The sequence below is a fragment of the Macaca nemestrina genome, chromosome 10 (genome assembly GCF_043159975.1).
Source record: "Macaca nemestrina isolate mMacNem1 chromosome 10, mMacNem.hap1, whole genome shotgun sequence".
Classification (NCBI taxonomy): domain Eukaryota; kingdom Metazoa; phylum Chordata; class Mammalia; order Primates; family Cercopithecidae; genus Macaca; species Macaca nemestrina.
In genome coordinates this window covers 119,309,407-119,332,809 of record NC_092134.1, presented here as the reverse complement: position 1 = coordinate 119,332,809, position 23,403 = coordinate 119,309,407, and the positions used below count along the sequence as shown (strand labels likewise).

Here is a 23,403-nt window from a genome sequence, read left to right as displayed (position 1 = left end):
AGATAGTATACATAGCTAGAGTGTGTATAGTGTATTTTAATAGCATATTTTAGATGGTTCAGCACATTGAGTTACTTGTGGTTTATATATGAGGTGGGAACAATGCAAAGGTAAGAAGTATTACCTGTACATCTTTAAACTGAAGTCATTGTTCTCCAGTGAGAGACCGGTAGAAACTCACCTGTAGCTGAAGAAGTTGGGTTTATTACTCACTGCAGTGAGGGAGAACTACATCATTGAGAATGGTGGGGATTTGTCTGTGATTTGGTGGAGGGTTCGAGGTAAACAGGGTATTCTCTGGATTGGATGCTGTCAGGAAGGAAGTGGGATAAGTCTATGACTTAGGGGTATCTTAATCTTACCTAGAAGGCTGAAGAAATGAAGCTGGGCCAAAGTTTGACTGGAAAAGAGCAGCAGTCACTCATATTAGCCAGGATAAGGAGATATTTGGTAATTTTTGTCATTTGGACAAAGTTCGTATTTTTTTTCCACCTTCAGACATGATTACAGAGTAGTTTTGTTGTTTTCTGGATCCATTATAATCACAGAGTGACCTCATCTGATGTTGAATATTGATGTTTTGTAAAACTATGTTCAGCATGACTTCAAGGCCTACTGAGTGCCAGGCCATTGTTTTGCTACTGATTTTTCCACTAGTAAACCAGGTTCATTGCTGTAAAAATACAAGTTAGTAAACATACATAAGCCAAAAGATAAAAGGTTAAATTACTTACAGAGAAACAAAAAAATAAAGAAACAAGATTTAAACTACCTAGTATCTTTGTAGACAAATAAATCTTTATACATAAAATATTTTGATAAATGTGGAATTATATTATTCACATATCTTTTCATTCTAGAGGTTTCTTTGCCTATCATTTCATTGCCAATTATGTAGCTGTTGCGCAATACAGAAAGTTAGGGCCAGGGTCATTGGAGTTGTGACACTGTCATCTTTATATATGTTTAATTAGTGTTTAGTAATCTGTATTGAGTAATCATATCTGTCTCTAGCCCTTAAATGTATACATCTTTTTATGTTTGCACAAATAAATGTTTATAATATAGCATGGTCAATTTAGGGATATGTTTGATCATTATAGGCAAGAACAAGAGAATGCAATTTTTTTTTTTTTTTTTTTTTTTTGACGGAGTCTTGCTGTGTCACCCAGGCTGGAGTGCAATGGCCAGATCTCGGCTCACTGCAAGCTCCGCCTCCCGGGTTCACGCCATTCTCCTGCCTCAGCCTCCCGAGAATGCAATTTTTATAAGCTGGATGAAGACATTAATGTTGGTAACTATATGAGTTCTAGTGCTAAGCACCTAGTATTAAGTATTAAGCACCTACTATTTGCTGTGAAGATTCAGAAAATGGAGATGATGATTTCTGGAGTTTGAGGAGCCCAGAGTTTCATTCATTATAAACATTTCAGAATGTTAAAAGGTTTCTCAATCTTTATTACTGTATTTGAAATATTTTATCTATGACATCTGAAGAAGTTACAGAACAGCATGTGTGAATTGATAGTGGCATTGTGATAAGAAGTAACATGTTTTTCATTGCAGATTTTAATAAAATTACAATTATGATAAAAAAAATACTCATTTTAAGTATATATACTTCCTGACAGTGTCTTTCATACAGTCTTTTTGAAATCTAGGTGGAAAGCAACACTAGTATGCACATATCTAAAAAATGGGGATATTCAAAATAAGTCCCTTTACACTAGTTCATGAAGTTTTACTGCATTATGTGAATAAAGGTAACAGCTAAGACCTATATATAATAAAAACCATTATCTCAACACTGGTTAGTTGTATATTATTAATAGTTTTAGTAAATAGTTTGACATCTTTTTTCATATGTCATTTAATGTCATATCAGTCTAATTGAGATAGAAATAGTTACCCTCTTTCTCAAGCATTAGTTAAATGTGTATACATACTTTTAAAACTTCTGTTCTTTTTTCCTATTCTTGCCCTGTTGACATGGAAAAAATGTCCTGAATTCTTGCTTTCGCTTTCTTCTTTTCTCCCTTTGTTCCACTTGGGAGCCTCCAAAAGTTCTGAATTATAATAGAAGTGAAGTGTTAGTTCTAGTGTCAGATTAATACAGAGGAAAATGAAAATTATAATTTTTAATAGACTTTTATAATTAGTGTTGCTAATCACCTGTTTCCTTTTGAAATACACCTTCTGTGCTCAGATCTAAAAAAGGATTTAAAGTACTTGACTTAAAGGTCTTGACAAGCCCCAAAGTCTCATTTAAAAAAATACCATAGAAATCTCTACTTACCTCTTTTGTCTTTCTGTAAGGTTGTGTTTTTGTTTATAGCCATAGTGGTTAAATTATAATAGTCAAAACTGTTATACCCTGAGTGCATAACACAATGTTTAATGCATGTTATGTTAGATAATCTTTAAAATTAATATTTAAAATTGAGTTTTTAGTAAGTTGGAGATTTGCCATAATTAAATTATGGTAGATTATATTTGTATATTTAGTAACAAGTCTATGAATGTTGTTAAGGACTTCTATAAGTAATGAACCATACCAGGAATAGGGCAGTGTTCCCATTCTCAGAGACTTTCCGATCTGTTGGACATAGGAGAGATTCCCTGTATGTGTACACACACACATATACACACACAGATGTGCAAAGATTGTGATACAAGGTGGACTGTAAGAAATGGCATGTATCAAAAAAGTTATATAGAAATATTGAAGACAGTGAATAATTAACACTTTGGATCAAGGAAGGCATGTTATATGAATTAAGGGCAACATATTAACATTAGTTGTCCCCTTAGTTTAAATATAGAATTAAAATTATAGATGTTAAATAAAATTGTATTCAAAGATGGTTCTTTTATGTTAAGAAGTTGGTGTTTTCTTTAATAAGTATTTAACTCATGATTTTCAATTTATCTCCTGTTCTGTAAAGATAGATAATTCCTTTTTTCCCCCCATTTTTAATTTTTATTTTTGGCAGCTCTTCACAGATGGAATCACAAATAAACTTATTGGCTGTTACGTGGGAAATACCATGGAGGATGTAGTCCTGGTGAGAATTTATGGCAATAAGACTGAGTTATTAGTCGATCGAGATGAGGAAGTAAAGAGTTTTCGAGTGTTGCAGGCTCATGGGTGTGCACCACAACTCTACTGTACCTTCAATAATGGACTATGCTATGAGTTTATACAAGGCGAAGCATTGGATCCAAAGCATGTCTGCAATCCAGCCATTTTCAGGTACATACATTTTTTCTGAATTTTTCCTTTTGAAAAATATGGGCATTTAAGTGCCTTAAGGAAATATTTTTTAAAATTGCCTTTTCTTTGTTTGAACAACTATTTGGTTAACTTAGAAACTTTCTTTAGCTAGGGTTTTTGTCTTTGTTCTTGTTTTCCCTAAAAAGAAAGAAGTAAATTTCTTTATATCTGCAGTTCTCGTCACTGACTCTTTGCAAAGGAAAAACTACAAGAGCTTTTGGATTAACCAGCTGCAGAGAGTCGAGGCTTCTGCTTAGTGTTTTCGAGTTAGTATTTGAGTTGACGTGTTATACATTTGTTACTAACAATTGCTTATTACTTAATTATTCATGTTTTCAGAGTTCTCGCTTAGTAAAATTTTATTAATTTGGTTAACAATTCTTTGTTAAGTTGTTCATTATTATTGTGCTTTCTATAAAGAATAATGTCATATATGCTTGATCATTTTTCCAAAATTGCCAACTTAAATTCTCTTTCTGCTCTTGAAAACTCTAGAAAATGGCCTTTTTTTTTTGAGACGGAGTCTTGCTCTATCCCCCTGGCTGGAGGGCAGTGGCGTGACCTCGGCTCACTGCAAGCTCCGCCTCCCGGGTTCACGCCATTCTCCTGCCTCAGCCTCCCGAGTAGCTGTGACTACAGGTGCCCGCAACCGCGCCCGGCTAATTTTTTGTATTTTTAGTAGAGACGGGGTTTTACCGTGGTCTCGATCTCCTGACCTTGTGATCCGCCCGCCTCGGCCTCCCAAAGTGCTGGGATTACAGGCGTGAGCCACCGCGCCCGGCCTAGAAAATGGTCTTGATTGGAAAACAGCAGGTTACTTCATAGGTTAAAGCAGCAGTTCGCAACCATTTTGGTCTCAAGACCTCTTTATAGCTCTTTGAGGCTGGGTGCCCAAAGAGCTTTGTTTTAATATTTGATTAACGTTTATTAATATTTGCCATATTAGATACTAAAACAAATTTTTTAGAATAAAAGAATATCAAGTACATGTCCTGTTAGCTGTCATTGTGATGAAATTATCACATATCATGTAACCTCTTGAAAACTACACTGTACACTTGTGAGAGAATGAGAGTGAGAAAGGTAAATAATATCTTGTGAAAATAGTTTCAACTTTACAAAATTCCTGAAAGGGTTTTGGATGGCCAGGGGCTCCCTGATCATAGTTTAAGAATTGCTAAGTTAATAAACTGGTAAAAATGGAATGTACCAGTGTCACTTACCTATTGTAAACCTATATCAAATAATATATTAAAATATTTTGGCATAGAAATCTGTTCAAACCCTAGTTTTTAGCCATTACATATATTTTCTACTTTTACATGAGTCTGATCTTTAGATGTATTAAGAGATTCTGATTAATACATTTGTGTTTACTGTATATCAATTGTTCGGTAATCTTTAGGCTTGCATGTATTTATAAATCCTCAGTCTGTTCACAGTGGTTGGCAAATACCTATATAACAGCAGTAAAAATGAATAGATGCATAAATTGGATCCCCCCCAAAGCTGGTTTTGTATATATACAAAAACATATTTCATGAAGTTCCTAGAGAAAGGCCACATGAGTTTCCTTCTAACTAAAGCAAAGAGTAAAACATGATTTATCTTTTTCAGTAACCTCAAATAGAAAAAATAAATTATAGTTTTTGATCAAGAACAGTGAAGGTTTGTCAAGGCCGACTTTGGTATTTGATACAATGTTATAAACATGTTTTCAGTAAAAGTATCCTTTTCTATGCTTTTTGGTTAGATCTACTTATATATTATTTCTTTCCAAAATGCCAAAGCCTTTGTTTATTTTTCTCTACTTAGATCTTTTTAAAGACATATTTTTTATTGATACATCCTCTACAGACATCCTCCCTCATTATGAATATCAGAGTGGTACTTTTGTTATAATACACAAACCTATATTGATACACCATTATCACCCAAAGTCCACAGTTTACATTAGGGTACACCCTTGGTGATGTACATTCTGTGGGTTTGGGCAAATACATAATGCACGTATCCACTGTTAATAGTGTCATACAGTGGAGTTTCACTGCTCTAAAAAAATCCTCTGTGCTCTGCCTATTCATCCCTCTTTTCCCCTTAACCAGTGGCAACCACTGATCTTTTTACTGCTTCCCAGTTTTGCCTTTTTCAGAATGTCATATATTTGGAGTCATTTAATTAAGTAGCCTCATTAGATTGGCTTCTTTGACTTAGTAATATGCATTTGTTTCTTCCATGTCTTTTTATGGCTTATTGGCAGATTTCTTTTCAGGGTGCTGAATAATATTTCATTGGATGTACACCAAATCTATTTTGTTCATTCAACTACTGAAGAACATTTTGGTTGCTTCCAAGTTTTAGCAACTATGAATTAAGCTGCTATAAGAATCTCTATGCAGATTTTAATGTAGACATACAAATTTTTAACTCCTTTGGGTAAATGCTGACGAGCATGATTGCTGGATTGTATGGTAAGAGTATGTTTAGTTTTGTAATAAACCGCCAAACTTTCCCAGAATGGCTGTGCCATTTTACATTTCCACTAGCGATGACTGAGAGTTGCTGTTGCTCCACATCTTCACCAGCATTTAGTGTTGTAAGAGTTTTGAATTTTGGTCATTCTAATAAATGTATAGGTATCGTATTGTTTTTGTTTGCATTTCCCTGATACGTAATATGGAATATCTTTTCATATGCCTATTTACCCATCTGTGTATCTTTGATGAAATGGGGTTGTTTGTGTTCTTATTGCTGAATTTTAAGAGCTGTTTGGTGTATTTTGGATAATAATCCATTATTGGATATGAGTTTTGCAAATATTTTCTTCCAGTCTGTGCTTTATCTTTTTATTCTCTTGGCAGTGTCTTTTGCAGAGTAGAAAGTTTTCATTTTAATGAAGTCCAGCTTATCTGTTCTTCCTTTCATGGATCATGCCTTTGTTGTCGTTTTTTAAAAGTCATTGCCAAATCCAGGGTCATCTACATTTTCTCCTATGTTATCTTCTCACAGAGTTTTAGTTTTGGATTTTACATTTAGGTCTGCAATCCATTTTGACAAAATTTTAATGAAGGTGTAAGGTATACGTCTAGATTCATGTTTTTGCATGTGAAGGTCCAGTTGTTCAGCACAATTTATTGAAAAGTCTGTCTTTTCTCCATTTTATTTCCTTTGCTCCTTTTCAAAAATCAGTTAACTATTTATGTGGGTCTATTTCTGAGTTCTGTATTCTGTTTCTTCATTTGTTTGTCTAATCTTTTGCAGATATCACACTACCTTAATTACTGTAACTTTATAGTAAGTCTCGAAGTCAGGTAGTGTTAGTCCTCCAACTTGTTCTTCTCTTTCAATATTGTGTTGGCTATTCTGGGCCTTTTGCCTCTCTATAAAAACTTTTTTTTTTACATTTTAAAATTGACTTTTTAAGAATTTATTTTTAATTGACAAATAATAATTGTGTATATTTGGGATACATTATTCATGTAAACTTTAGAATCAGTTTTTCGATATCACAAAATAACTTGCTGGGATTTTGGTAGGAATTGCGCTGAATCTGTAGATCAAATTGGGAAGAACTGACATCTTGGCAGTATTGAGTCTTTTTATCCATGAACATGGAATATCTCTTATTTAGTTATTTGCTTTCTTTTATCATAGTTTTATAATCTTCCCCATATAGATCTTGTACATAGTTTGTTAGATTTATACCTAAGTATTTTATTTTGGGGGGTGCTACTGTAAAAGGAGTGCATTTTATTTTCAAATTTCACTATTCATTACTGGTATGTAGGAAAGCAATTGACTTTCATATATTTTTTTTTTTATCCTGCAAGCTTGCTATAATTGCTTATTCCAGGAGGTTTTTTTGATCCATTCTTTTAGATTTCCTCCGTAGAAAATCATGTTGTCTGCAAACAAAGACAGTTTTTTTTTTTTCTTGCCTCTTATTTTTTTTTTTTTTGAGACGGAGTCTCGGTCTGTCGCCCAGGCTGGAGTGCAGTGGCCGGATCTCAGCTCACTGCAAGCTCCGCCTCCCGGGTTCATGCCATTCTCCTGCCTCAGCCTCCCGAGTAGCTGGGACTACAGGCGCCCGCCGCCTTGCCCGGCTAGTTTTTTGTATTTTTTAGTAGAGACGGGGTTTCACTGGGTTAGCCAGGATGGTCTCGATCTCCTGACCTCGTGATCCGCCGGTCTTCGCCTCTCAAAGTGCTGGGATTACAGGCTTGAGCCACCGCGCCCGGCCTTTTTTTTCTTGTCTTAATGCATTAGCTAGAACTTTCAGTACAGTGTTAAGAAGGATTGGTTAAAAAGTGATGTTCTTTCTTTATTCCTGATCTCAGTGGGAAATCTTCAAATTATTTGTCATTAAGTAGGATGTTAGCTGTAGTTTTTTTGTAGATATTCTTTATCAGATTGAAGATACTGTCTCTTTATTCCTAGTTTGCTGAGTTTTTATGATAATGGGTGCTGGATTTTGCAAAATGCTTTTTCTGCACATGTTGATAGGTTCGTGTGATTTTTCTGTTTTAGTCTGTTAATGTAATGGATTACATTAACTAATTTTCAAATATTGAACCAGCCTTGTATACCTGAGATAATCCCACTTGGTCACAGTGTATAGTTTATTTTTATACATTGTTGGATTTGATTTGCTTATGTTTTGTGTCAGCAAATATATAAAAAAGAAACATTTAAAAATAATGTTTTAAATAAATAGGAAATACAAAAATGTAGTGTTTTCTGTTGTATATGATATTTGCTAATAGAAAACAATTGAGGTACACTTGATTAAAGTGTTTCTAAGAACTCTTCTTTTTCAATGAGCATTTTATTTAGTTAATAAAAATTTGATTTGTTTATAGTTGATCTGAAAAAATTTGATTATGGTAAGTACAACATAAAATTTACCATTGAAGCAGCATTTTTATCTGGGGTAATACCTGAGGTTGGTTGTCTCACAGCTACAGAAAACTAGGATGCAGACAACCAGAGTGAGATTAAGAGCGCAAGTTTAATAGGCAAAAGAAAGAGAAGAGCTCTCTGTGCAGAGAGGGGTCCCAGAGAAAATGGGTTGCCAGTTCTGTGCTGAAACGCACGGGGTTTTATAGATTAACTGGAGGAGGCAGTGTTGGATTTGCATAGGGCACGAAAGATTGGTTGGACCAGGTGTGCCTTTTGCATAAAGCGTGTAGAAGCTGGTGGCCCCACTTTAATCTTTTATTATGCAGATGATTCTCTACCTGGCCAGTGCCATGTTGCCTGCTTCTTTTACTGGACACATGATGACAAAGAAAAGGGAAGATGTGGAGGCTCCATGTTGAATATACCTGGCTTCCAGGTAGCCCTTTTCTATTGGCACAGCTGCCGGCATTTACCTATGCAAGCTTCTAGCTTGCTTATCTATGTCTGCAGCTTGAATTTTCAGGCCACTCTTTGTTAGAAGTGATTTGGGGGCTGCTTTCTATTAAAAGGGAGCCCTTGCCGATAACTCCTTTACCTTCACTATCTGCCTAAATAATTTCTTCCTGGCTCCTGTGTCACCATCTTAACCGTTTTTTAACATGTACAGCTCAGTAGTGTTACTGCATTCACATGGTTGTGCAACTAATTTCCTGAAATTTTTTTTTTTTTATCTTGTAAAATTGCAATTCTTTTTTTTTTTTTTTTTTTTTTTTTTTTTTTTTTTTTTGAGACAGAGTCTTGCCATGTCGGCCAGGCTGGAGTACAGTGGTGCAATCTCGGCTCACTGCAACCTCTGCCTTCCAGGTTCAAGCGATTCTTCTGCCTCAGCCTCCCAAGTAACTGGGACTACAGGTGCTCACCACCTCACCCTGCCAATTACTGTATTTTTTAGTGCCCACCACCTCGCCCTACCAATTATTGTATTTTTTTAGTGCCCACTACCTCGCCCGGCCAATTATTTTATTTTTTAGTAGAGACGGGGTTTCACCATGTTGGCCAGGCTGGTCTCGAACTCCAGACCTCAGGTGATCTGCCCACCTTGGCCTCCCAAAGTGCTGGGATTATAGGCATGAGCCACCAGGCCTGGCTGATTCTATGCTTTTTAAACAACAAATCTTCCTTCCTTCCTCTAGCCCCTGGCAACCATCATCTACCTTCTATCCCTAGGAATTTGACTACTTAGGTACATCATGTCAGTGGAATCAAGTCTTTTTGTGACTGGCTTATTTCACTTAGCATGAACACTTCAAGGTTCATCTATGTTGTGTAGCATGTGTCAGAATTTTCTTTTTTTTCAAGGCTTAATCATATTCCTTTGTATTTATATACTACATTTTGTTTATTCATCCATGGATGTATACTTGGGCTAGTCAGTTTTGGCTATTGTGAATAATGTTGCTGTGAACATGAATATGTAAATATGTTTTTGATACCCTGCATTCAGTTCTTTTGGATAAATGCCCAGAAGTGAAATTGCTAGATCATATGGTAATTCTGGTTTTAATTATTTGAGGAACCACCATACTGTTTTCTGTAATAGCTGTAGCGTTTTATATTCCCATCAACAGTGCACAAGGGCACCAATTTCTTTACATTCTTACCAACAGTTATTTTATTTTTTATAGTAGCCATTCTAATGGATATGAGGTGGTATCATATTGTGCTTTTGATTTGCATTTGCCTAATGAGTAGTAATGTTGAACATATGCTTATTGACCATTTGTTTACTTTTTCTGGAGAATCACCTATTCAGGTCCTTTGCCTATTTTTTCATGGGGTTATTTGTTATTTTTTGTTGTTGAATTGTGGGAGTTTGTTACATGTTCTGAATGTTAACTCCTTGTTAAATACATGATTTCCAAATATTTTATCTTATTCTGCAGGTTGCTTTTTCAGTCTTTTGATTGTGTCCTTTGGTGCATAGTTTTTAATTTTGATGTGGTAGAGTTTATTTTTACTTTTGTTGCCTGTGCTTTTGGTGTCATATCCAAGAAATCAGTGCCAAATATCCAGTGTCATGAAGCTTTATCCCTGTTTTCTCATGAGCGTTTTAATACTTTTAGTTCTTACGTTTAGATCTTTGGTCCATCTTGAGTTAGTTTTCGTATATGGTATATGGTGTAAGGAAAGGGGCCAGCTTCATTCTTTTGCATGTGGATGTCTAGTTTTCCCAGTACGATTTGTTGTCCTTTCCTCATTGTTCTTCTCTTCCCATTGTTGTCCTTTCCTCATTTAAGGTTCTTGGCACCCTTGTTGAGTACTGTTTGACTGTATAATTGTGGATTTGTTTCTGGGTTCTCTGCTCTATTCCATTTATCTATATGTTTTTCTTTGTGACAGCATCATACTGTTTTGATTACAGCAGCTTTGTGTAATAAGTTGAAATCAGGAAGTGTAAGACTTCCAACTTTACTCTTTTTCAGTGTCATGGACTCTCGGGTCCCTTGAGAGTCCATGAATTTTAGGATAGATTTTTCTGTTTCTGCAAGAATTGCCTTTGGGATTTTGATAGAGATTGCGCTGAATCTGTGGATCGCTTTTGGTGGTATTGAAAAATTAACAATATTGTTTTCCAATCCATGAACATGGGGTGTCTTTCTGTTTATTTGTGTATTTAATTTTTTTCAGCAGTGTTTTATTATTTTCAATTTACAAGTCTTTCACCTCCTCAATTACGGTTATTCCTGAGTGTTTATTTCTTTTTGATACTATCGTAAATGGAATTGTTTTCTTAATTTCTTTTCTGGATTGTTCATTGTTAATGGTGTAGAAGTGCAACTGATTTTTCTGTGTTGATTTTCTGTTCTGCAGCTTTGCTGAATTCGATTTTTAGTAAAAACTGTTAATTTTCTTAAAAATCATTCTTTAAAATTTTCATGCTTTGTTCAGTCCTTATTAATTAAAAATTTTAGATGAGTATGGAACTTGTGATTAGGTCATAATTTTTTAAAATCTCTTCAGAAAGCCTAGTTTTTAAGTGTATATAGGTGGCTGCCACGGTTACAATCGAAGTATACTTATTTCCGTGAGAAGATTTGTATTGTAAATCAACTGCCTTCCTTTCTGCTATGATCTGAATATTTGTATCCCCTCAAAAACCTTTTGTTCAGACCTGATTCCAGTGAAATAGTATTAAGAGGTGTGTCCCTTTGGCAGTATTAGTCATGGGGGTGGAGCTCTCATGAATGGCATTAATGCCCTTATAAGACAGGCCCAAAGAAATTTGCTTGCCCCTTCTACCATGCGAAAACGCAGCAAGAAGGTGCCATCTGTGAGGAACAGAACTGTGAGAAAGAAATTTATGTCATTTATAAGCTACCTTGTTTATGGCATTTTTGTTAAAGCAGCCTGAAAGGACTAAGACACTTTACATGTTAATTGTGTTATATAAAAGATAAAAAAGACCAGTAATTTTGAGACCTGTAGATACTGGCTTGAATTCTGGAGTATGAGAAGAAGGTGATGTGGCTTTATTATCAAAGAATAGGCAGTATTTTAAGTGGATGCTCATTTGGTTTTTGTGTAAGAAAACCTTTTTGTTTGTTACAATTATTAGTACATGAGATTATTAAAAATCCAAAATAGATTTTAATCCACCTGACATTTCAGTTACTATCAGCTGAGTAACTGGACAACTTCTAACATTACATTTTTTTAGTACACAGAAAATTGAAGTAATTTAAAAACTGCTTTAGATTAATCTTGAAATATATATTTGCCCTGGAATGACCATACTGCAGCATGATTCTCATGAACTTCAAAATACTTTATTTAAAAAACAACTTGAGGCAGCAAAAGTATTATAGTTGTCTGACTTTATCCGTGTGATGTGCAGGGCCTCCTTGTCTCCTGATCTCAGTAAGCTTACACTGATCGTTTCAGATCAGAAGAGCAGAAACGGCTGAGTTCTAAAGGGACTGCTGGGAAAACATTTCGAAATAACTGCAGCACTTGGATGGCTACTTCCCTGAGTTTTGCTTATTCACTGAAAGCAGAACTACTGTGCCGAGCCCTCCAGTGACACGGGCCTTCTGCTCTCCCAGACATTTGCCTCTCTTCCCACCTGCTCTGAATCCAGCATGGAGCAGATGAGGAAGTCATGGAGTTCTGTCTGTTCCAGCAATGTGTGTCCCCTTTGCAAAAAGGAAAATTACATTTTGTAAGAGACCCCAAATCAAGGTCTCATATAAACCCTGGGGTAAAACTGTTAGAAATGATATTATTATTCATTTATTTTTAAAAAATCACAGCAAATAAAGTTTGTTAGAGTTAAATATGTGTGACCCCCTCCTAAATCATCTGTTTCATTTCTTTAGTAAATATTTCTAAGACATAATATTCTGTTGACACAGATCACCCCTTGTGTTTCATGTAACACAGATTGTATCTTTATTCAAGCTTTTTGTTTCCCCCTCTTCTCTGAAGTTTTAAAACCAGTTTTAACTGGCTTAAAGTGTGTGTGTGTCTGTGTGTGCATGCGTGTACATGCATGCATTTGTACTTTCCTTTGTTTTGATTTTATCACCACCTGGCCTTTTCATCAAGTTGCCTGGTGCTTAAGTACCACAGTTCATTTGGGCTTACTTTCTGTGTATATATGCGACTGACATAAAAATAATTTGTTTTCTGTATTCTTGTGGACATGAGTTTATGGTCTTAGGGAGGGTCATTCAAAATGATTTAGTTTGTAAAAGTAAATGTTTATTTACTCATTTGTTTGAGAGGTATGAACCAAAGTACACATATATAAAAAGGTTATGGATTTTAATATTTTAATAATGTATTAGATTAAAGATGAGACTAATACTGTTGATTGAGGATGATAATTTGACAATTTACAGTGACATAAAGGAGAAGGAATTTATTGGTACTTGTAATTGCGAATACTGAGTTCAAACATGGGGTAAATCCAGGGACTCTAACAATGTCATTAGGAATATCACTTTATTCTGTTTATTCTTTTACCTTTTTTTTTTCTTGCAAACTTTCCTTAGGATTCTCCATAATAATATCAGTTGGTTTCTCTGACCAGTTTAACCACCCCAGGGGGAAAATTTTCCTAATTTTCTAATAGCTTCAACAAAAGTGAGATCAAGTCTCTGGCTTGGCTTGGGTGATATGTGCTGAACCAGCCTGAATGATAGAATGCTCTGAGCAAGTCAGGGTCATATGTTCACTCACTATTGAAGTGAGTGATGGACATGGGATGCAGTTAGGGTTGAAATCAGTTCTGTAGTAATGACATGAACTAAAAGTAAGAGGGACAGAAGTTTCTCCAAAGGAAAATCAGGACTCTTTAGTTACTAGGAATGAAACAAAAACAAGAATATTCACAATAATATAGAAATGTAATATTAAACGTGTTATTTAAGGATTGATATAATGCTAGATTCTCTGTGGGCCTTAAGTGGTTTTCAAATGTTTTTACATATTAAAATGACTCGGGAAGGTTTTAAATATCTCAGTGTCCTGGCTGCACACCAGGCCAGTTAAATCAGAATTTTGTTAGTTCCTGTGTAATTAATTTGTTTTGAAGTTCCTTAGGAAAATCATGCTAACAAGAACTGGGTAGACAGAGCTGGTAGAGCCGAGGTTCGAAAAGACAGATTTCAGGGGACAGAGAAGTTCACATGGGAGAAGCAGGATCCAATGGAGAGAACAGAGGGGCCTCAAAGAGAGACAGAAAGAAGGACCTCCAGCCTAGGAGGTACCTTTCAAAGGAAGCCTGGGACTCAAATCTAGTTTCAGAGAGTACGCTCAAAATCTTAAGTATTAAAGTTCTTACCAGCTTCAATGGATATTCAGTGGTTCAGGAATCTGATTCACCAATGGATCCCCATCAGTCAGTCAGAAGTGAATTCAAAAGTGCAAACATAGGGTCCTGGGTCCAGTGATGAATTTGATTCTGAGTCACAGCACCATAACTGTTAAAGAAAAAATTATTAGTGATACTTGCTAAAGCATGATAAGGCCGACTTTCTTCAGAATCATTGAGTTACAGGTATAGGGACCACAGCAGTGGGATTTTGGAATTGGAGAAGAGAGACTGGGCCCAACTCCAAATGCAGCATGCGCAAGTAGGAATGTATATCCAAGGAGCAGGGTAGGGGTTGGTGGGTGGAAGATTAAGAGTAACATCAGAGTAAGGGGTTTCTGGGTAAAACAACCTAATGGTTCTTGCTGAAGATGGCCAGAGTAATTAATTTGGGGAATGGTGAAGGATAAGGAACCTGATCAGATATCAAGGGTGGGGATACTCTCGCTAAACGGACTCAGTAGGATTCTTGCTAAAACTGGTTTTAACAACAGGGAGCACAGGTAGGTCTACAAGAAGATTCAGGAGACTGACTCAAGTTTCATCAAGAATCTTTGTCAGTAGACTTGACCTTTTTGATACTTAAGTTTTTCTTTTTATGCGGTTTTGTTTTAAACAGGCTAATAGCTCGTCAGCTTGCTAAAATCCATGCTATCCATGCACACAATGGCTGGATCCCCAAATCTAATCTTTGGCTAAAGATGGGAAAGTATTTCTCTCTCATTCCCACAGGATTTGTAGATGAAGACATTAATAAAAGGTACAATTATTTTTACATTTGAAATTATGTTTTATGTTGCTTTGCTCTATGATAGGGTTTCAAAGGTAATTGTAAAGTTTCATTGTATAAAATCAGGTTTTCTTTCTTTGCATTGAAGTAAAATAAGCATTGATTCTTTGGCTGTCAGATGGCACTACAGAAAAAACTGCCTCTTTGTCCCCCTCAGTGTCCCCTTCCAAAAAATATGCCCTACAACAGCAAGGGGCAGAGGTGGAAGTAGGGGAACACCATTTAAAAATAAAAAGGTAGGTGGTAATGGTGAAGCAAGATTTTTCTTGACTTTTTAAGATACTGCAGAATTGAGAGGCAAGTCTAGTATTATATAGAATAAGAGCACAAGAGCCTGGAGCCAAACAGATTAAATCTCAGTCCTACTGGTTAACATTTCTGTTGTGTAACTCACTCAACTAGGGAACTTACCTAACTGTTTTCTTATCTATAAAATGGAAATTACAGTAGTAGTGTATTAACCCTAGAGAGGTTTTGTGAAGATCGAGATAGTATATGTAAAGGTGTTTATAACAGTGCCTGGTCATCACGTAAGTGTTGAGGTAGCTGCTGTTTTAAAAATTACTATTGTTATTCAAAGAAGGTTATTAGAGTTGTATTTCTTTCCTAGGCTCTCCAAGGTTTATTTGAAATCCTTAAGGTTAATGATTCTTTGGAAAAGCTGGAGGTGTACTATGGTAAATAATAGGAAGAAAACCCTTACCCCAGTAGAAAATAATACAGCTAGAACATAACACACAATTAAAATATTAAATACATTTTGTATTTCTTTTATTCCATTTTGTTTGTTCATGATTATAAGTTTTATAATCCTTTGAATCCCACAATTTTCATTCAACACTACCTTTAAAAAAAAAAAAAAAAAAAGCACCGCATTTTTGACCAGTCATACCATTTTGAAAAGAGCATATGAGGACTACTTGTGGAAGTTGTACGTAGAGAAGAATACAGTAGTGGGGAAAATATAGGTAGAAACCACCTGAACAGGCAAATTAAGTAATGTAAAAAGAATCTGTATTTGTACTGTTAATGGAGAGGCAAGGAGTAATTCGAGAGACTTTGGAGAAAGAATCAAGACGTCATCAAGTATTAAGGGAAGGAGGGAAGGAGTATAGCTGTTTTGTAAGCCTGATTGGTGCTATTGAGGAATGAGTGGTAGCAGCCAATTTTGTTTCCTTTGATTTTTTTAATTAAATTAATACAAGTGTAGATAATAATCAGTATAGATGAGGACAGGACAAAAAGCCACAATTTCTAGTCCAGCTCACCATGCTGCCTCCCACCCTTCACAGTCTCACTACTCTGTGGCGATTTCTGTAATAGTTCTGTTTTTAACATAACTGGATTATATAAGGATAACTTTCTTTTTTATCAACTTTTATAGACAGTAATCTTTTGACTTTTCTGAGAATTTAGATTTATATTGCATTTACCCTTTCAACCTTGAAATACGTATTTTTAATTTTTAAAATAGTCTTTGTAACTTTAAATAACATTCTTAAACTTCTGTTTATTAAATGCTTTGTCTCTTTGATTTGTCATCTATAAAATTGACATAAATGTAAATTACTTAGAATAGTACTTAGTAATTGTTAACTATTACCTATGTATATCACTTAGAAACACAAGTTTTTAGTGATTTTTTTTTTAACTTTTGTCCTACATTTTAATTGCTGCTCAGTTTCTCTTATTCATGTCTAAACTTACTATATAGATTTTCTTTATTCTAACTTTTGACATAATCAAACTTGAAAAAAAAGTCACACCAGATATAACTCTTCTTTTAAAACTAAAAGGTTCCTAAGTGATATCCCAAGCTCTCAGATTCTTCAGGAAGAGATGACTTGGATGAAGGAGATTCTTTCCAACCTGGGCTCACCTGTTGTGCTTTGCCATAATGACCTATTGTGTAAGAATATAATCTACAATGAGAAACAAGGTAGGTATTTGACCTTAGCAGTAAGTAAAATTGATTTATTTTATGTTCTTAATGGTCATTTCATCTCTATATCAATAAAATAAATTCAAATGCAAGGAGTGAGATCATGCATGAAACCTTTAAAGATTTTCTTTTAGGTTATCAAGTTACGGTAACTGTGATAATTTAGGATATATATTCTTTTAATATTTGTATAAAATATGTTTTTTAGAATTGGTTAGAAACAGATTGTGATTTCTGTGGGATTTTTAAGTATAAAATGATGAAATGATTTTGTTTATAAATTTAATTGCAAAACTTATTTGGTTGTTCATGAATTGAACATGTACCTGCTTATAACGGGGGATGTGGAAAATCAACAAAGTGACATTGAACTGCTTTATAAATAGAAAAATTTTCTCACAGTGTTGGGAAGGACAACAGTATTAAAAACAAATGTGTCTCCAGGTTTCTCATTATCTATTTAATATGTTGATTTGTTAGTTATTTTGATGCTAAGGAGAGAGCTACAGATGGAGGAGATATTATTTGTAGTTTCTCAAATTTATGTCTACTAAAGTAATCAAGAAATCTTGGTAAATAATGTCAACATTTTTTGAGGTAGCCTGATACTTTTTGGTGAAATGTTTTTGTGTTCATATTTGTACACTGTATTCAATTTCTTTCTGTTTTCATATTTAAGAACCACTCGGTTGTATTATATTATTGGCTAAAGTGGTTTGAGGTTTGGTTGCTAAATGATAGATGCCCTTCAACGCTAAATTGAAATTTAAAAATGAAATTTTAGTTGAAGGATTCTTACTAACAAAAAATGTTTTTGAAACTGTGTTTTCATTTTATAGGAAACTAGTTTTTTTTACTTTTTTATTTCTTTTTTGAGATGGGGTTTCGCTCTTGTCACCCAGGCTGGAGTGCAATGGCATAATCTTGACTCACTGCAACTTCCGCCTCCCAAGTTCAAGTGATTCTCCTGCCTCAGCCTCCTGAGTAGTTGGGACTACAGGTGCACATCCCCACGCTCGGCTAATTTTTGTATCTTCTTTTTTTCTTTTTTTTAAGAAGAGAGAGTTTCCCCATGGTGGCCAGGCTGGTCTTGAACTCCTGACCTCAGGTGATCTACCCACCTCGGCCTCCCAAAGTGCTGGGATTACAGGCATGAGCTACCGTGCCCGGCCTTCTCTGTTTTGTTTTGTTTTGTTTTGTTTTGTTTTGTTTTGTTTTGTTTTTAAAGTGATGGGATCTCACTATGTTACCCAGGCCTGGAATGCAATGGTGTAATCATGGCTCACTGCAGCCTTCAACTCCTGGGCTCAAGCAGTCCTCTTGCCCCACCCCCCTGAGTAGCTGGGACTACAGGTGCATGCTACCATGCCTGACTAATTTCAAAATTTTTTTTTTGTAGAGATGGAATCTTGCTGTGTTGCCCAGGCTAGTTTTGAATTTGTGGCCTCAAGTGATCCTCCTGCCTTGGCCTCCAAAAGTGCTGGGATTACTGGCATGAGCCACTGTGCCTGGCCTGAAAACCAGTTTTTGAAGATAGTTATTACAGTTGAAAGAGCCGATTTTGAATCAAAATTGCGCTGTTGTAAATATACTAAAGCCTAAGAATTCACATTAGCATGGTCATAATTATATTAAATTACTGTTTATGACCCTTCTTAGAGTGTAAGGCGGGACTATTCAAATACAAAGGTTGATAGATATAGCTGACTTTCACTTTAAGAAAACGAAAGGTACACTGTCGAGTGGTAGGCTTACGCACATATTGCCAAAAATATATTCGAGAATTTTTTATGTTTGATATTTCAATGTCGATTAGAGATCTATTTTTCAAAAACATACTGAACTAACATTTTTGTTTTGAATCATCTTGAAATGCTTGTGTGGAATCATTTTTAAAATTTCGAGCGTACCCTAAAATATTAAGTACTTGACAGTGTCCTTTAATGTCTTTTTGTCTATTATGTATAATTATCATAGTATATATGCACTACATTATATACTGGTAACCAAATCTCAATGCCATTTGTGAGACTAGAGCATTAGTTACGCATTAAAGCAGTGTATGAGCTTGTAAATTCAGTGCAGGACCTAATAAAACATTTTATATAATGGAATTTCAAGTGAGGGACTTCATCTTACATTTGAAGTGGACACTCAGCTTTATTTTTAACTGCAAGTTGATCAAAGAGAATCTGTTATTTCCTTTAGAATATAATTTTAAACTTTCATATTTTTATTTTTATAAGTTTCTTTTGCATATTCATTTCACAGAACAAACTTGTTTATAAAACCAAAAAATAAGGGACCAAAAAAATCAGATTACTTTGTCTTGGGTATTAAAAAATACATTTTCACTTTTTTATTTAAATGGTCACTTATCTCTAAACTATTGATCAGTTATGTGAAAAGTTCCCATGTTTTCACATAAAATCTTTATTCAATTCAGCCTTAAGAATGCAAGGTTGTCATTTGTTTTTGTGCCAAGTTACTTGAATCATACTTTTGTGTCAAATTTTCCTTTCACAGAAAATTTTTACAGCTGTACAGGTGAACTGTTTTGATACATTTTTTAGAATTTGCCTTTTTTATTGAAGTCTCTTTTGTATCATTTGTTTTTTTCTTAGTCTTTGTGGTTATGTATGTGTCTTACTTATAGAAATGTTCTGGTTTTTTTTATCTCCTTACCAGTGGTTTTATAATGTTCACTAGGAAGGCTAGTTTTGATCCCATGGTATCTGTTTAAAAAAGTAATTTCTATGTGATTAGTTGAAACATAAGCATTAAGAAATATGGTTAGAATGTTCAAATAAAAATCTAAAACTAGAGTATGACAAGACGCTTACTTAGCCTAGTCTTTAGTGTTACATTTGAAATTAGGAGCTGATGGTTTTGAGGTAATTTAACTATATGACATGTTTGAGTGTTTACTATAAGTAGAAGATACCATGCCTTAAAAGGTATGAATTATATTATTTAATAAATTTAATAGACAAAAATAGTCAATATTGAGTAAATTTAATATGCAAACTAGTTATATGTTTGCATTTAATATGCAAATAATATAATATGCATATAATATAACTAGTAGATATGTTTGCATATTAAATGCAAGCATATAACTGGTAAATATAGGACTTAATTAACAGATAGATATGACATGACGATTCAGTTCACTAAAAGTGCAACTTTTAGTTTCTATGTTAACTATAACTTGAGAGATTAATTTTGAGATTAATTTATATTAATCTCTATAATATAACTTGAGAGATTAATTTAGATTAATTTAGAATTAAGATGTGTATGTATATGGGTATATGTATACATAACATATTTATACACAAGGCACACACACTATGAGCACCCTGCAGTTTGTAGGCATTTTTACATGCAAATGTTTTTGGAACCGATAGGCATCACAGGAATAAATTTTATATATTTGAGATTGTAGCATAGCATTAACACTTATGGCAGCAATTTTGAAAAGGGTAATTAAAGCTAGAGATACAGACTGCAGTTATTTACCTTCTTAAACTAGTTGCCTTATTATAGCGTATAAATGCCATGTTGACTCTTTTGAGATAAAGATAATTTCCATATAAAATAAATGATTAAGCTGCATATTCACAAACATGTTTGATTTGTTATTACTTCTTAAGTCATTCATATGACTTGAGCTCCGGGTTTCATTATTGTGTACCCATCTTTGAGATACCAATAGATAAAACATAATAAGATGAAAGCCAAGGAACTGGCCTTGAAATCATCAAGCTCAGTCTTTGTCTGCAGTATGTTTCAGACCCTTAATTTCTCAGAAGTACAAATTTTAGGCAAACTTCTTAAATTTATACTGGATTATCTTGATGTCTCTGCATATATGTTTAAACCATAGTAACTTAGATTTTGTACTAGAAAATCTCTGACTCTTAAAAGCAGATACAATTAAAGCTTGGTTACTACCAAGAGAAGTCAGAAAGAGTATAGATTTTGGAAGTAAGCACATTTGAGTTTAGATCCCTACCCAGTTACTTACAGAAATAAGTAGTATTAGACCTATCATTTTATCTCTTTATGTCTTTATGTAAACACAGACTGTTCTTGACAATTTACATCAGAATCACCTATGGTACTTGGGAAAAAATTTGGATTTCTGGGCCCCACCCATGACCAATTAAACAATAATTTTTATAGATAGGCTTAGAAATTTTGTGTTTAACAGATTCTGAGGCAGTTTTTGTGCTACTGATAGTCTAGAACTTTAGTTTGCTTTATTTGTAACTTAGAGACAGTATCTACTTCAGATGGATGCTAACAAGATTTTAGATTATGCATATAAAATATATAGCACTGGACCAAGGACTTAGCAGCTCTTAGTTGTAGCTATTATACTGACAAAGGGGTTGGCAAACATTTTCTGTAAGGAGCTGTGTAGTACAACTTTTAGGCGTTGTGGGCTGGATAGTCTCCATTGCAACTTTTCAGCTGTGTGTTGAGGCATGAACACAGCGATAGACAATACATACCTAAATGAGTGTAGCTGTTTTCCAATAAAACTTTTTCCAAAGATAGGTGGTGGATTGGATTTGGGCTGAAGGTACATGGTTCACCAACCCTGTATTATGTTTATAGCGTTTGTTTTACAAAGTGTATCTGATTCTGAAAAAATGAAAAATGGTTATTATAGGCTAGATGGTAGGACTAAATTAACAGATAGATATGACAATTCAGTTTGTCTTAAGTGCAACTTTCAGTTTCTATCTTAACTATAACTTGAGATATTAATTTAGAATTACAAATGTGTGTATATGTATATATGGGTCATATTTATACACAAGGCACACATACTATGAGCACCCTGCAGTTTGTAGGCATTTTTACATGCGAATGTTATTGGAACTGATAGGCATCACAGGAAGAAATTTTGCCTCTACCTACTCTCACCATGTCAGTTGACAGGACTCAGGACATGGGAGAAGAGTGAGCTTCCTTTCTGAAGTTGATGGTAGCTGTCAAGATTTTTGAAAAGTTAGTGCCAGGAATTAGGTGATTGGTAAGCAGCGGCCCATTCCTTGCCTTCAGTGAAATGACATCCTAAAAAGGTAAGAAAAGAATACTTAATGATAATGATGGTAGAATTTGATATATAATAAGGAAACCAAAAGCAGTGGTTCTTGCTCCAAAACTATAGGAATTATCAGTCATCTTTTAAATCAATCATTAATTTAATAGACTTTATATTAAGCAGAACAAATTGTAATATTGCCTATGACTAACTTTAAATCTAATATTTTAATTTCAACTAATCATTTAACTACTGACATCAAGAAATTACTAAAGCTGTTGAGATTTCTATCTCATGTCTTGATGCTCTCTCAGAATGTTTATTGGTCTCATGACTTTTGGTGACTTTCATTTCTCCTCCTCTCTCCCATTTCTTCCTAAAAGCTCATGTAAATACCTAATATGTAACTTTAAATGTCAGTAATGGCAATCACTGTTTATTTTCTCTGTCAGCAAAATACAAGAAGCTGATTTACAGCTGTTTAAGGAAATGAGTAGAAGAAAAGGAAAGCTTTTTCTGGGAATTAAAGAGTAAATCAGGTTTTGTTTTGTTTTGTTTTAAGAGTTCTACACAATATAAATAGAAAATGGGTGAGTCCCCATAGTCACTTGTTTGGCTCTAAATCTTATCCACTTACTATTACTCCTGAGAAAGCTTAGTAGTTATCATGTTATTCATGTTTTAATGACTGAGAAGAGTTTTTACATTGGTACTTTTAAAAAATTTAAATAAATACAAATTGATTTTTGTGTTTGGTAAACTGTGTTTTCTAGGGTGGTGTTTCTAAATGTAGTTTAATCTTTAACTCTGCTTTAATTTGTATTCTCAACCACTAGTTAGCAGAAAATAAAATGTAAGTCAGATAATAAAAAACTTAAATGAACTGTAAAAACCTGAAGCTATTAAGAAAGAGGGACCTAATATAGGTACTAGTTTGTTTGTTTGTTTTTTCATTCATGCATTCTGGCCCACTGTGTTCAGTCTTGTACTTGAATGAAAATGTCAGAAACACCACATTTTTCCTTTAGTTTTCCATGCTTTTTTGTCTTTCCCCCTACCCCAGCAAGTGTGTTATTGTGTGTCAGCATTTTCTGCAAAACTTCCATTTTTTCCACTAGCATTTAAATATTTCCTGTGTCCTAGGGATTGCTTTGTGGATTGCATGATGAAAGAGGAAGGGGACCCTACTGCCCCTCCAGGAGGCTGTGTGTCATGTAGTGGAGAAGTCCAATCACTGAACAGATACCTACATTTAGAATGATGAGTGCCTTGGTGAAGGGGTACAGAGTACTACAGGACACCAGCATGAGGATTGAAGGGAAAGTGTTTCAGACTAGAATACTCCCTTTTTCTGTATAAGACAGAAAACATTTTGCTAACATTAGGATTATAGTTGCTTTTCGTATTGTTCTCTTTGAACCTGCCTAACATTGCAGAGCAAGTAGGGTGAATTGGAAAGATTTTTCAGGTTCTCATATTGACTGTTTTGCTTTTCATTTTTATTCCTTTCTCCTAACAACAAAATAAAGGAATTCAGACAAACATGTCATGTGATAATTAGACA

At 34.6% G+C, this 23,403-nt stretch overlaps 1 protein-coding gene across 1 annotated transcript in view; it reads left to right on the top strand.

The window, feature by feature from the left end:
- The window catches only part of LOC105492111 (ethanolamine kinase 1), a 61,976-nt gene that overhangs the window by 17,747 nt on the left and 20,826 nt on the right, over positions 1 to 23,403 (top strand). The window contains exons 2-4 of the mRNA XM_011759028.2: positions 2,994 to 3,253; positions 14,668 to 14,808; positions 16,635 to 16,777. Coding sequence (XP_011757330.2) covers positions 2,994 to 3,253; positions 14,668 to 14,808; positions 16,635 to 16,777 — 544 coding nt within the window. The remainder of the gene's footprint in view (positions 1 to 2,993; positions 3,254 to 14,667; positions 14,809 to 16,634; positions 16,778 to 23,403) is intronic.